The sequence below is a fragment of the Hemiscyllium ocellatum genome, chromosome 8 (assembly GCF_020745735.1).
Source record: "Hemiscyllium ocellatum isolate sHemOce1 chromosome 8, sHemOce1.pat.X.cur, whole genome shotgun sequence".
Taxonomy (NCBI): domain Eukaryota; kingdom Metazoa; phylum Chordata; class Chondrichthyes; order Orectolobiformes; family Hemiscylliidae; genus Hemiscyllium; species Hemiscyllium ocellatum.
Window position 1 is genome coordinate 26,341,709 of NC_083408.1, and position 15,335 is coordinate 26,357,043.

The 15,335-nt window shown below is 43.2% G+C and overlaps 1 protein-coding gene across 9 annotated transcripts in view; it reads left to right on the top strand.

The window, feature by feature from the left end:
- Positions 1-15,335, top strand: part of LOC132818064 (coiled-coil domain-containing protein 9-like) — a 292,055-nt gene that overhangs the window by 222,993 nt on the left and 53,727 nt on the right. For all 9 annotated transcript variants that reach the window (XR_009644952.1, XM_060828707.1, XM_060828708.1 and 6 more), the window contains one exon: positions 8,601-8,712. Coding sequence is in view for 8 of the 9 variants with exons in the window: in XM_060828707.1 (XP_060684690.1) it covers positions 8,601-8,712 (112 nt within the window). In the remaining variant the exon portion in view is untranslated. The remainder of the gene's footprint in view (positions 1-8,600; positions 8,713-15,335) is intronic.

Below are 15,335 nucleotides of genomic sequence, written 5' to 3' on the forward strand. Positions count from 1 at the left end.
GCTTTAAAATAATTCAAGAGAATATCCATTAATTACAATAGCAAAAATAAACAGAAGTCAAACAAACAGAAGCTGCATTTTTTTTCCTAGAATATAAAAAAGTTTGCATATTGAGCAACAAGTATTTTATATTGATCATTGTACCCAATTCTCATCCACCCTTTGTGTACTGAAGGGCCCTATCCCAGAGCAATTCAGACAGCAGAACCTTATCTTCAGCAGACCTGTCATCAGCTTCTGGTCAAACCATGGGCAGCATTCTATGTACATGGTGCCTCAGTCGGGAGATTGTGTAGTGGAGTTACCAGCTGTGGTTGTAGTGGGTAGCCCTTGTTCCCCAGTAAGCAACCGTCTTGGCCTCTGAATCCTCAAACACAGCAGAAACATTAGAGTTCTCAAGGATGTGAGAGTCATGGTAGCTCCCCAGTTCAGGAAGAAAACCTCTAACAAGTTGAGTTGGTGATCCTATTGATGAACTCCTCTGTGCAATGATATGGCCCTCTCAGGTGATGTGTGTACAGTTCATCGCGCCTGCAGGAGGCCAGCTATGTTGCTGAATCTTCCTACATAGGCTGCGGCACTGACCTCGGAATAATGGAACTTGAACCAGTATATTCTGGCACAGCCAGCATTGATTACAGTCTTGATGCATTTATGGGTAAAGGATTGAAGAGAGATCCCCTGTAAGCCCCTGAAAGGAATCAAATCACATAAAAGTTCAGAGGAGCTCTTACCATCATGGCCAACATGATAGGAAAGCCACCTACACCATTAGGCTGTAGATTCTGATACAGCAGCTGGCAAAGTTCAGCCACAGTGTTCAAGGATATCCTCAGCCTGCGTCCATGTGGAAGAAATTACACCAAGATCGAAAGCCTTCCTGAGGAGACTTGCAGCTGCAACCTCTTCATGTGGACGCCATTCAGCTTCTGTGACTTCTATTGGTCCAGGGCATTTTGGCCCATCAGTTTCTATTCTATCACCCTCCATTTTTATTGCATGGTTCCAACTGAAGAGATCACTCCTGCTATGGCTGGGTCCATTCCATTTACATTGCAAATATAAAGAACAGGTTATGTTCTTAACAATGACAGTAGTCAATTGTCATATGTCTTATAAAAGAAGGCTTGACATACATACTCCCCTATTGAGGAAGAGATAGAGCTCTCTGGCAAGAAGGACCATGGATTGATTCAACTTGGCAGTTTGATATAGGACCTTATTTCAATGATTATGCCACAGTTATGTAGCAAATAGATAGCAGTGCTGCATGTGTAATCCAAATGATCCCTTCTCCTCACAGCTCTACTCACCCATGCAGGACATGGGTACTGACCCTCTGACAGTGCTACATTACCTTAGTACTGACCCTCTGACAATAATGCAATCCCTCAGTTCTGACTGTCTAACAATGATCCTTTTATCCTGATCCGATTTCAGTAAGGCACTGCCTCAGTTCTGGCCTTCTGACAGTGGAGCACTACTTCAGCATTAGCCATTTATGTATGGCGCTCCCTCAATTCTGACCATCCAACAATGGAGCTATCCCTCAGGACTGACCCTCTGACAGCACTGCAATACCTCAGTACTGATCCTGTAATCCTCTCGCACTCCCTCAGTTCTGACCCCATTACAGTCAGGCAGTGCCTAATATTGACCCACTGGCAAAAATGTACTCCCTCAGTACTAATCCTCTCACAATTATGCACACCCTCAATTCTCACCTCATTACAATAATTCGAAGACCTGTCGTTTCGTCCTACCCGTCAGGTGATCTGTCAATGTTAAATTACTGTTGCATGGGGTAAAGATGAGCAGTGGAACCTGTCAGAAGATGGATTATTGACTGGACAGCTTTGTGATGGGTGCTGAAAACGGGATTATGGACAGAGGGGAAAGAAGTGGTCAGAATTGATGCGCAGTTGGCTACACTGCCTCAGTTTTGATTGAGTGATTCTACAGAGATCACCAGCAGCTTCCTGGAAGGCAGAGCAATTCATGACTGTTGTGACCTTGATGGCACCTGGCATTGCATGCCTATCTGGCCTGTTTAGCCGAAGGTCCTGTTTCAGATGAATATGAATGGCAGGATGGCCTGGCTGGAGAATCTGAGTCTTCCTGAGGCTGTGCTGCCCAAACACATTCGGGAAGATTATGCTCTGCTTATACACTCTGTGCTCATAGAGTCATAGAGATATACGGCATGGAAACAGACCCTTCAGTCCAATCTGTCCATGCCAACCAGATATCCCAACCCAATCTAGTCCCACCTGCCAGCACCCGGCCCATATCCCTCCAAACCCTTCCTATTCATATACACATCCAAATGCCTCTTAAATGTTGCAATTATACCAGCCTCCACCACATCCTCTGGCAGCTCATTCCATACATGTACAACCCTCTGCGTGAAAACATTGCCCCTTGGGTCTCTTTTATATCTTTCCCCTCTCACCCTAAATCTATGTCCTCTAGTTCTGGACTCCCCGACCCCAGGGAAAAGACTTTGTCTATTTATCCTATCCGTGCCCCTCATAATTTTGTAAACCTCTATAAAGTCACCCCTCAACCTCCAGCACTCCAGGGAAAACAGCCCCAACCTGTTCAGCCTCTCCCTGTAGCTCAGATCCTCCAAGCCTGGCAACATCCTTGTAAATCTTTTCTGAACCCTTTCAAGTTTCACAACATCTTTCCGATAGGAAGGAGACCAGAATTGCACGCAATACTCCAACAGTGGCCTAACCAATGTCCTGTACAGCTGCAACATGACCTCCAAACTCCTGTACTCAATACTCTGACCAATAAAGAAAAGCATATCTAACGCCTTCTTCACTATCCTATCTCCACTTTCAAGGAGCTATGAACCTGCACTCCAAGGTCTCTTTGTTCAGCAACTCTCCCTAGGACCTTACCATTAAGTGTATAAGTCCTACTAAGATTTGATTTCCCAAAATGCAGCACCTCGCATTTATCTGAATTAAACTCCATCTGCCACGTCTTAGCTCATTGGCCCATCTGGTCCAGATCCTGTTGTAATCTGAGGTAACCCTTTTCGCTGTCCACTACACCTCCAATCTGCAAACTTACAAACTGTACCTCTTATGCGCGCATGCTGGGGGGTTTAATGCCTGCAACCTCGAGCTCTGCACTCATCCCAACGTACTGTGGAGTAGCAAATGGTTAAGGAGAAACTTGCTAGTTTTGCTGGTGCGAGACCTCTTGCTCCTTATCTGAAGTTTCAGATAGAGCTGTCTACGCAGCCCTTGTCCTTTTGAGAATGTTAACAGCTCAGAAGTGCAGATGAAAGACAAATAAAACCTCCATGGTAGCACAGATGACCTTGTCTTGAAAATCACTTCTGAAGCAGCGAAAGCACACTGTTGAAGCAAGTCCTCAGATTAAAAGCTAAAAAGCAGCTTTTATAGGCTTTCTTGCCTGTCAATTGCTCAGGCCCATCACATCTTGTTTTATCTGGCAAATTTCAGAAAATCTGGGAAATGTGTGCACTGACAGTTAAAAGTACAATTCCGGTTTTATAGAATTCAGGGACAAATCCCCACCCAGTGTTCAAACTTTAGATCTGCTTGTCCCATGGACATTTTCTATCTGTTACTGATCACACATGAGTTAAATGCAGGTCTGTTGGTTCCTGTCAGCTTCTTGATTTAATAACATTTCTTGGGGGTGATGTGGTGCGGTGGTAGTATCCCTACCTCTGAGTCAGGAAACCTGAGTTGAAGTCCTACCTGCTCCAGATGTAATAACATCTCTGAATAGGTTGATGCGAAAATAATTTTTAAAATAGCGCTGTTATATTGGGCACAGTGTATTCACTCTGTGGGATTAGGAAAGGATGCAGGTTAATTTCTTGTTCCTTTATCCTGTTGCCTGCACTGAGCATGTGCACTCTAGCTGCTTAAAAATTCATGGCTATAGTGTAAGATGGCAGGTCTCAATGGAACAGGATAAAATGCAGTGTAATTTGAGTGGAAAAACCAGCAAATAGAATCTGGCACAGCAAACAAAATGACTGGATATTCTGTGGGGTTATTAGAACACAGAAGAGTACAGCAAGGAACTATCCATTCATCCCACCATATCTGGGTTGACAATGATGTCATTCTAAACTTATCCTACTGCGTGCACATGGTTCCTATCCCTCTATTCCGTACCTTTTCATGTGTCTGTCTATATGCCTCTTGAACATTCTGCAGCACATACCAGGCACCTGCCACCCTCTGTTTAAAAATTTTTCAGTGTAGCTAAACGAAGAGACCTTGGAGTGCAGGTTCATAGTGCCTTGAAACTGGATTTGCAGATAGATAGTATAGTGAAGAAGATGTTTGGTATGCTTGCCTTTATTGGTCAGGGCATTGAGTATAGGAGTTGTGAGATCATGTTATAACTGTGCAGGGCATTTGCTAGTGCTTCCAAATAAAGCTGTTGGACTATAACCTGGTGTTGTGTGATTTTTAACTTTGTACACAGCAGTCCAACACCGGCATCTCCAAATCATGACAAAGAAGCAGCACTCCGAAAGCTTGTACTTCCAAATAAACCTGTTGGACTATTAACCTGGTGTTGTCTGATTTTTAACAAAGTTTTATACAGCTGCAACATGACTTGCCAACATTTACCCTCAATGCCCTACCCAATGAAGGCAAGTTGTATGGCTTCTTTGCCACCATTTCCACTTCTGTTGCCACTTTAAAGGAGCTGTTGACTAGGACTCCAACATCTTCTGCATATCAGTGCTTCTCAGGGCCCTGCCATTTACTGTATGCTTTCCTTTTACATTTGACCTCCCAAAATGCATCGCTTCTCACTTGTTTGGATTAAAGTGGATTAAATTCCAAATGTCATTTCTCCACCCAACTTCCTAACTGATCTGTATCCTGCTTTTCCTGTGATAACCTTCCTCACGATTCACAACTCTAAACTTTTATGTCATCTGCAAACTTACTAAACAGACCACCTACACTTTCGTCCAAACCATTTATGTAAGTTACAAACAACAGAGGTCCCAGCCCAGATCCTTGGAAAATGCCACTGGTCATACCCCTCCAGTCAAAAGAGAGGAAAATAATTAGAAAGTCAACTTTTGGAGATTCAGTGACATCACCAGGTGATGAGTTAAGAAATACAGTGTGCCATCAATGGAGGAGCAATAATAAGTTTTGAGGGCAGGAAATGAGGTAAGAAAACCAAATTACAGGTGAGTGGACATAGCACTTTAACTTTACCGTTTAACATTTATCATGGGGCAAAGCTTCATCACATTTACAAATTTATAACAGAAAGTTAAGATTTCTGGTGCATCCAGGCCTATGGTAAGGCTTTCCAGTATCGTTATGACCTAGCTCCCCCCAGGAATTCCATTTTGTAAATTTACATTGATTTGGCAAAAAGAAAACTGACTGGTAGCATTCTTTACTTCATGTTTGTTTCACCTTTTGGGTTGGTGTGATGAGGGGGAGTTCTCATTTTCTATTAGGAGATTCTGCAGTAGTCCAGGTAAATTTGAACATAACCTTTATTCAGATAGTAACATTACATACAGAGTTTAACCTACTCTAACTCAGTGTCGCTCTGAGATCTCTCTCCAGCTCGCTCTCTCTTAGTCATGTGATGTTACATAATTATCCCATAGGCTCATATTGTTAAATTGTTACTCCACTTCTCTCCTCAAGTCCTTGTTCCTATCATTCGCACTGTAAACACCTAACGCCTCCTGATGTCTCATATCTCATGGACTACCTTTGGGACCATTTAGCAATTGTTCCCGATCTCATTTAGATTTGATGCTGAGATTGTTGGTCTGCTTCTTCTCTCTCTCCTCTGCTTGAATATTCATTCCTTTCACCCGTGTAGAGCTTTCTGTCTGTTTCTCTGTTGTCTTCAGAATTGAAATGGTTCGGCTATGCTCGTACTGATTATTTATTCAAAGTTATTTTTCACAATTTCTCCTTCAAAGACTCTGTGCTGTGACCCCCAAATATGCTTGTGCTTATTCTGTTTTCCCAGGCAGAATCAGGAGATGGAGAAGTCGACATTTCGAGTGTTACTCTTTTTCAGGACTGGGAGTGGGTATAAGGGGAGCTGCAGATAAACAGGGTGGTGATGAAGTGCCTTTCTTCACCTATTCCCACTTCACCACCTTGCCCCGCTACCCCTTTTATCTGCAGCTCCCCTTACACCCATCCCCAGTCCTGAAGAAGGGTTACACCCAGAACATCGACTTCTCCACCTCCTGATGCTGCCTGGCTTGCTGTGTTCATCCAACCTACTGCTGGTCTACCTTGGATTCCAGCATCGGCAGTTTTTTAAATCTCTATTCTGTTTCCCTAGCAGTAGTTCCTTCTTGCTGTCCTTCTCAGATCCATGTGCCTTCTCCCAACTGAAAAATTGACAGTGTCTTGTTTGATGCCCTTGATTAAAGTTTATGGTTATTTCTCTCTTGAATCCATTGTCTCACTCTGTCATGGTCTTTCATTGTAACAGATGGTTTTAGTTTCTTCAACAGTGATTTGCAGTCTTCTCCCATTAATAATTCTGCTGGTGATAGTCCATTATGTAATGACAATGATATATGATTTAATAAGGCTAAATCAATATGATGATTCCTTTTTCAGAAGTTCTTTTATGGTCATCACTGCTCATTTACTTCAGGGTAATGAAGTGAACGTGTTATAGGAATGAATCCATATTCCCTGTCAAATTATGTAAATTGCTAATTTGTGAAGTGCAATCAAATATCAGCTGCTGGTGGATCAGGATACAGTGAGTTGAATAGATTTATTTCAATACTTCTATGATTATCTCTGCTATAAGACAGTGTTAAAGGATTTACCTCAATTCATTCTTCAATAATATTTCATAACAAGGATGTAAACTTTCCCTTTAAACTCAAACAAGCCATTGCCAGTCTTTCCCAAGATCTTGATGAAAATGTCAATATTAAATGTTCTTTCTGTTCCTGACAATTACTTATGTGAGTTCTATAGTTTATGATCATCTTCCTGATAATTCCTGGTCACCAAAATAATGTTGGGCTCTTATTCTGTATTTTAATATTCCTGAATCATATTGATGTAATCTTTGAGGGATATCACTTCTGAATGCTTTATGAATTGCCAATATTTTTTTAAAATAACACCTATAATAGGGAGAAGTGCTGTCTCAATGTTGATCTACAAGAGATGTATGCTGGCTATCCTTCGTGACAAAGATCTGATTTGTGGGCATTCTTCATCTCTACGTTTAGCTTCTCTGATTTGCTGCAATTTCTACTGCGATGCCAGTAATTTTCCATTTACTGAGAATGTAAAATCTGCTACTTCTACTAGCAACTCCAAATCTTGTTTCTCAGCCTCTTCAGCTGGTTTTCTGGACAATGTATCAACAGTTCTTTGACATTTTCCCTGATCATGGTGTTGAGTCATATCTCATCAAATGCAGTCTGGAGTGCTGAATACATTGTGACATCCTCGCAATCACTTTCGTATTGAGAAGGAAAACTTGAGGTTGGTGATGCCATGGTTTCCATTGCTGAACCGTGTCTTTTAATTTTGGCTGCTTTGGGGTTTTTCTCTATAATTCTTCAATTCCATATATTATCATCTTGTTCCAACCATGTTTTGTCATCAGAGTCTTGTTACCTCTGAAATAATCCTACAACTTGAACATAGTCTTTCATAATATGTTAACATTACATAAAGAGCTTGATCTTCATTACCTTAGAGTGTTTCCTGCGTGAGCTCTCCCTTCATCATGCTCTCTTAATCTTATGGTATTGTACCATCATTGCACCATGATCCCACAGGATCTTATTGTTAGACATGAGTCCACAATGTTAGGAACTAAAGTTTCATGATTATAGGCAAAATAGAGTTTTTAGCCTAGTCAATTGTGTATTAGTATTAAATTCCAAATTGGATTTGCTACTTTGAACTTTATTGCAAGGGAGTATTTTATATAGTCAGGATTTAAGTTTAAAGTGTGAAATTATGTAGATCTGAAAGGTTCATAGCAAGGCATTGGGGCCTGTTGGCTCTTTCAGCTGTAAAATAACCTTAATCTTTGTGCAGAAGCTTCATTCTCCTGCTGATGCCAAAATAAGTATGGCCTGCAAAATGTTTTCATATGTTGTTGTGAAAACATCATCTTTTGGATGTTGTCCTGCTGAAAGACTGCCAAATAAGAATTGATTATGGTTATCTGCTATTTGGCTGGCAACAAAAGTGAATTATTTCTGAATTTGGCACGGTTGTATGTTGCAGTGAGTGGTGTGATCAGTGCAGTGTAGTATGCACATTTTATCACAGTAGTATCTTTCTCATGCTGCAGATAAATATCTTTTTTGTTAAAAACACGAATTTTTTTTTTTAAAACTGAGCAATGCAACATTTTCTTTAACAGTGGTTTGATAACCGAAGATGATTCAATCCTGTATGCATTTGAAAAATGGTGTCTTTCATTGCTTTGCCAAAAGTAATGCCATTTTAAACCTGTAATGAAAATTGTTACTCAGAAAGCACTTTCAAACAGATATGAAGTATTTTCCATCTGATGCCATTACTCAAATATTTCCTCATGCATTTCAGATGATGGAAATCATGCCGACAAGACCAAAGAATTGTTTCCGTGGTCTGAAGCAACAGATAGCAGTAAATCAAAGGGCAAAGATAGATTGACTGGAAGAGCCAGAAGCTTTAAGTAAGTAAAACAAAAGAGATTAACTTTATCCTGTTGAAAAATTAAGTATTGTTTCTTTATATGCAGCATAAAGTGCATGAATTTCCATTGCATGTTGTTAATGAAGTTAACACCGTGTATGCCAGGTTCTTAAAGTCTGCAAAGTTTCCATCTCCATTGGGTTAGGCACAGGCTACACTCACTCCAATAACACTCATGAGAAGCTAGATTTTATTTCTAAACAAGTGAAGTTTTGAAATCAGGAAATGTTTGGTCAAATATGAGGCAACGTAATCAAAGAAAAATTGAAGTCAGTCAAGGTAAAAATTCTCTTGAGGCCAGAGTGGCCTCACATTTTGAAGGTGGTTATTGAAGGGCAGCTACAGAATATTGTTTCGGGAGCTCTTCATGGCAGCATCCTAGGCCCGAAATCTTTCCTTCATTCATGCTGTTCTGTGCATAATATTCTGCTCAGCTTGTAAGTCCTCAGTTAGTGAAAACATCCAGATCCTTTGTATCAAGACTTGGATGGTATCCAGTCTGGAATGATAAATGGCAAGTAACATTTGTGTCATTTGGGCCAGAAGAGAGATTCCAATCAGGTCTCCAAGACCAATGATGCTATTCCTACATCCTGTCTCTCACCACCAACATTCTTGAAGTCACTATCATCAGGAACTTGGTTGTAAATGCATCATCTATTAGAGACTTGCTTTGAGAATCTCCAAACCTTTCCATCTCCCAAAGGATACTGGCTCAATCTTTCATCACACTGAGGGGGATTTCTTCGGTTAAATTATTTCCTGTTAGGCTTGCACAAAATACCCTTCTGTTCTCACTTAACTTGTTAACTACCCACCCTGAAGAAGATTTCTCATTAGCTTGTTTAAGAACAGTAGATGTAATGAAGATTAGGGGATCTGCAGAGAAAGAGAAGGAACCTGTAATTGATTGCCACCAAAACCAAGTTAGATATCTAAAATATTCCAGTATGTTGCAGAGGAAGGAATTTGATTTAGAGTCATAGAGATGTACAGCATGGAAAAAAAAACCTTTGGTCTAACTTGTCCATGCTGATCAGATATCCCAAACTAACCTAGTCCTATTTGCCAGCACTTTCGTACTAAATTTGTACCTATCCAGATGTCTTTTAAATGTTGTACTTGTACCAGCCTCCACCATTTCCTCTGGCAGCTTATTCCATATACACATCACCCTCTGTGTGAAACAGTTGCCCCTTAGATCCCTTTTAAATTTTCCACCTTCATGCAAAATCTATACCCTCCCCCACTCCAGGGAAAATACTTTGTCTATTTACTCTATCCATGCCCCTCATGATTTTATAAACCTCAACAAGGTCACCCCTCGGCCTCTGTTACTCCAGGGGAAAACAACCCCAGCCTATTCAGCCTCTGCCTATAGCTCAAATCTTCCAACCCTGGCTGCCTCCTTGTAAATCTTTTCTGAACCTTTCAAGTTTCAAAACATTCTTCCAATAGGAGGGAGACCAGAATTGCATATAATATTCCAAAAGTGGCCAAATCAATGGCCTGTATATCCGCAACATGACCTCACAACTCCTATACTCAATACACTGACCAATGACGGAAAGCATACCAAAAGCTGCCTTCACTATCCTATCTACCTGCGACTCCACTTTCAAGGAACTATGAACCTGCACTGCAAGGTCTCTTCGTTCAGCAACACTCCCCAGGACCTTTCCATGAAGCATGTAAGTCCTGCCCTGATTTGCTTTTCCAAAATGCAATTCTCGCATTTATCTAAGTTAAATTCCATTTGACACTCCTGAGCCCATTGGCCCATCTGATCAAGGTCCCGTTGTCTTCTAAGGTCTTTTTCATTGCCCACTACACCTCCAATTTTGGTGTCATCTACAAACTTACTTAGTGTACCTCCTATGTTCCCATCCAAATCATTTATATGAATAATGAAAAGCAGTGAACCCAGCACCAATCCTTATGGCACACCATTGGTCACAGGCCTCCAGTCTGAAAGGCAACCCCCCACCCCACAGCACCCTCTGTCTTCTACCTTTGAGCCAACTCTGTATCCAAATGGCTAGTTCTTCCTGTATTCCATGTGATCTAACCTCACTAATGAGTCTACCATGAGGAACCTTGTCAAACGGCTTACTAAAGTCTATATAGAACACATCCACCGCTCTGCCCTCATCAATCCACTTCATTGCCTCAAAAAAACTCAATCAAGTTAGTGAGACATGATTTCTCACACATACAATCATGTTAACTATCCCTAATCAATCCTTGCCTTTCCAAATACATGTAAATCCTTTCCCTCAGGATTCCCTCTAACAACTTGCCCACCACTGATATCAGGCTCACTGGTCTGTAGTTCTCTGGCTTTTTCTTACCACCTTTCTTAAATAGTGACACCACTTTAGCCAACCTCCAATCTTCCGGCACCTCACCTGTGACTATGAATGATATAAATATCTCAGCAAAGGGACCCAGCAATTATTTCCCTAGCTTCCCACAGAGTTCTAGGTTACACCTGGCCAGGTCCTGGGATTTGTGCACCTTTATGCATTTTAAAATATCCAGCACCACCTTCTGTGTAATATGGGCATTTTTCAAGATATCACCACCAATCTCCCCACATTCTGTATCTTCCAAGTCCTTCTCCACAGTAAACACTGATGCAAAATACTCGTTTAGATCTCCCCCATCTCCTGCAGCTCTCCACATAGGCTGCTTTGCTGGTCTTTGAGGGACAAGAGTTGGGTGCTGGAAAAGAACAGCAGGTCGGGCAGCATCAGAGGAGGAGGAGAATTGATGTTTCAGACATAAGCCCTTCATCAGGAATGAGGCTTGTGGAACGGGGGTGCTGAGAGACAAATGGGAAGGAGGTGGAGCTGGAAGGGAAGGTAGGTGTGAATGTGATAGGTAGATGAAGGTTGTGGGGGAAGGTGATAGGTCGGAGAGTGGAGTGGAGCGGACAGCTGGGAAGGAAGATGCACAGGTCAAGAGGGGACAGACAAGTTGGAAGCTTGGATTGGGATAAGGTGGGGGGGGCAGCATATAAGGAAACTGGTGAAATCCACGTTAATCCAGTGTGATTGCAGAGTCCCAAGGCAGTAGATGAGGCATTCTTCCTCCGGGCATCGGGTGGTTAGGGTTTGGTGATGGAGGAGGCCCAGGACCTGCATGTCCTTGGTGGAGTGGGAGGGGGAGTTAGTGTTTGACAACCGGGTGGTGGGGTTGGTTGGTGCAGGTGTCCCAGAGATGTTCTCTGAAACAATCCGCAAGTGTAGAGGAGAACACATCAAGTACAACGGATACACTAGATGACATGGTGGAGGAACAGGTAACTTTCTGTCGGATGTGGAACGATCCTTTGGGGTCTTGGACAGAGTGGGTGGGAGTGTGGGTTCAGGTTTTGCACTTGCCGTGGTGGCAGGGAAAGGTGCCAAGAGTGGGGTGTGGGCTGGTAGGGGGGCATGTATCTGACAAGGGAGTCACGGAGGGTATGGTCTCTCCGAAACACAGATAGGGATGGGTAGTGAAATATATCCCTAGTTGTCAGGTGTTTGTAGGTGGCAGAAGTGTTGGAGGATGATGCCATGTATCTGGAGGTTGGTGGGTTGGAAGGTGAGGACCGGGTGTTGGGGGTGGTGGTTCTGTCCTTGTTGTGATTAGAGTGGTGGTGTTCAAGGGCAGTGGTGAAGGAAGTGGAGGAGATGCAGTGGAGGGCATCATCGACCACGTGGGAGGGGAAATTGTGGTCCTTCAAAAAGGAGGCCATCTGAGAAGTTCTGTGATGAAATTAGGGAGCAGAAAGGGAGGAATTGGGATTAAGAGGTGGGCATTTTTACAGGAGGCAGGGTGAAATGAGGGTTTGTAGTCGATGTCCATGGTTAGCCGGTCACTGGAGATGAAAATGGAGAGGCCCAGGACGGGGAGGGAGGTGTCCAAGATGGTCCAGGTGAATTTGAGGTTAGGGTAGAAGGTGATGGTGAATGTGATGAACTGTTCAACCTCTTCATGGGAGCACAAGGTAGCGCCAATACAATCATTGATGTAGCTGAGGACATTTTGAGGAATAGTGTCGGTGTTGTTGCTACGGAAGATGCTCTGTTCTACATGCCTGACGAAGAGGCAGGCATAGCTGGGGCCCATGCGGGGCAGATAGCTACCGTTTGGTTTGGAGGAAATGGGAGGATTGGAAGGAGAAGTTGTTGAGGGTGAGGACCAGTTCAGCCAGACGAATGAGAGTGTCATTGGAAGGGTACTGGTTGAGTCGACATTAGAAGAAGAAATGGAGGGCTTGGAGGCCTTCGTTGTGGCAGATAGATATGTAAAAGGACTGCATGTCCATGGTGACGATGAGGCGTTGGGGGCCGGGGAAACAAAAGTCTTGGAGGAGGTGAAGGGTGTGGATGGTGTCACGAATGTAGGAGGGGAGTTCCTGGAGTATGCGTCAAGGTGAGTTCAGTAGGGCAGGAGCAATCTGAGACAATGGGTCAACAGGTTTGTGAATCTTGGATAGGAAATAGAATCAGGCGGTGCGGGGTTCATGGACGATGAGGTTGGAGGTTGTGAGTGGGAGAACCCCAGAGGTGATGAGGTTGTGGATGATCTGGGAAATCATGGTCTGGTGATGGGGAGTTGAGGATGTGGTCGAGGGGACAGTAGGAGGAGGTGTATGCGAGTTGGCACCAGGCTTCAGCAGTGTAGAGGTCAAACTACCACTGCGTCCCCTTGTCTCCTGGTGAGGTTGAGGTTGAGGTTGGGGTGGGGTTGGAGCAGAGAGAGTGGACGGCTGTGCATTATGAGGGTGAGAGATTGGAGTGGGTGAGGGGGATAAACAGGTTAAAGCGATTTGTGTCATAGTGGCAGTTGGAAATGAAGAGATCAAGAGTGGGTAAGAGACCTTTAAGGGGCCCTTTTCTCTCCCTAGTTATCCTTTTATCCTTAATGGATTCTCCTTAAGCCTATATGTCCCCTTTTTGGCCTCCTGATTTTCCTCTTCAATATACTCCTACTGCCTTTATACTCTTCTAAGGATTCACTCGATCTTTGCTGTTTATACCTGACATATGCTTTCTTCTTTTTCTTGACCAAAATCTCAATTTCTCTAGTCATCCAGTATACCCTACACCTAGCAGCCTTGCCTTTCACCCCATACAGGAATATACTGTCTCTGGACTCTCGTTATCTCCTTTTTGAAGGCTTCCAATTTTCCAACCATCCCTTTACCTACGAACATTTGTCCCCAGTCAACTTTTGAAAGTTCTTGCCTAATAGTGTCAAAATTGGCCTTCCTCCAAATTTAGAACTTCAACTTTTAGATCTGGTCTATCCTTTTCCATCACTATTTTAAAACTAATAGAATTATGGCCATTGACCCCAAAGTACTGCCCACTGTCATCTCAGTCACTTGCCCTGCCTTATTTCCCAAGAAGAGCTCATGTTTTGCACCTAATCTAGTAGGTGCAAATCCACATACTGAATCATTCCTTCGGGCGGCACGGTGGCACAGTGGTTAGCACTGCTGCCTCACAGCGCCAGGGACCTGGGTTCAATTCCCGCCTCAGGCGACTGACTGTGTGGAGTTTGCACGTTCTCCCCGTGTCTGCGTGGGTTTCCTCCAGGTGCTCCGGTTTCCTCCCACAGTCCAAAGATGTGCGGGTCAGGTCAATTGGCCATGCTAAATTGCCCGTAGTATTAGGTAAGGGGTATATGTAGGGGTATGCGCTTCGGCGGGTCGGTGTGGACTTGTTGGGCCGAAGGGCCTGTTTCCACACTGTAAGTAATCTAATCTAATCTAATCAGACTGCTCGGATGCTGCCTGAACTGCTGTGCTCTTCCAGCACCACTAATCCAGAATCTGGTTTCCAGCATCTGCAGTCATTGTTTTTACCTATTTTTCTTGTACAGACTTAACAAATTTCTCTCCAGCTAAACCCTTATTCCAGTCTATGTTTAGAAAGTCAAAATCCCACACCATACCCACCCTATTATCTTTAAAGATAATTGAAATCTCCTTACAAATTTGTTTCTCAATTTTCCACTGACTTTTAGGTGATCTGTAGTACAATCCCAGCAAGGTGGTCATCCCGTTTTTGTTTCTCAGTTCCACCCAAATAACTTTCTTGGATGTATTCCAAGAAATATCCTCCCTAAGTACAGTAGTAATGTACTACTAATCAAAAGCGCCACTGCTCCTCCTCCTCTTGCGATTTCTTCCCCTCCCCACCCCAACTATACCAGTTATAGACTGATCTCCTTCCTCAATATGTACCTGGGTGTCTGTCCATGTGTGTGCCCCCTACTCTCCCAAACTAACTAGTTTTAATCCTCCCTAGCAGCTATAACAAATCTCCCTGCCAATATATTAGCCCCCTTCCAATTCAGGTGCAAAACCGTCCTTCTTGTTCAGGTCACTTGTACCCCAGAAGAGACTCCTGTGATCCTTCTCCTCTGCACCAGCTCCTCATCCACTCATTCATCTGTTTTATCCTCCTATTCCTCACTAGCATAGGATAGTGAAGAAGGCGTTTGGTATGCTTTCCTTTTTTGGTCAAAGTATTGAGTACAGGAGTTGGGAGGTCATGTTGTGGCTGTACAGGACATTGGTTAGGCCACTGTTGGAATATTGCATGC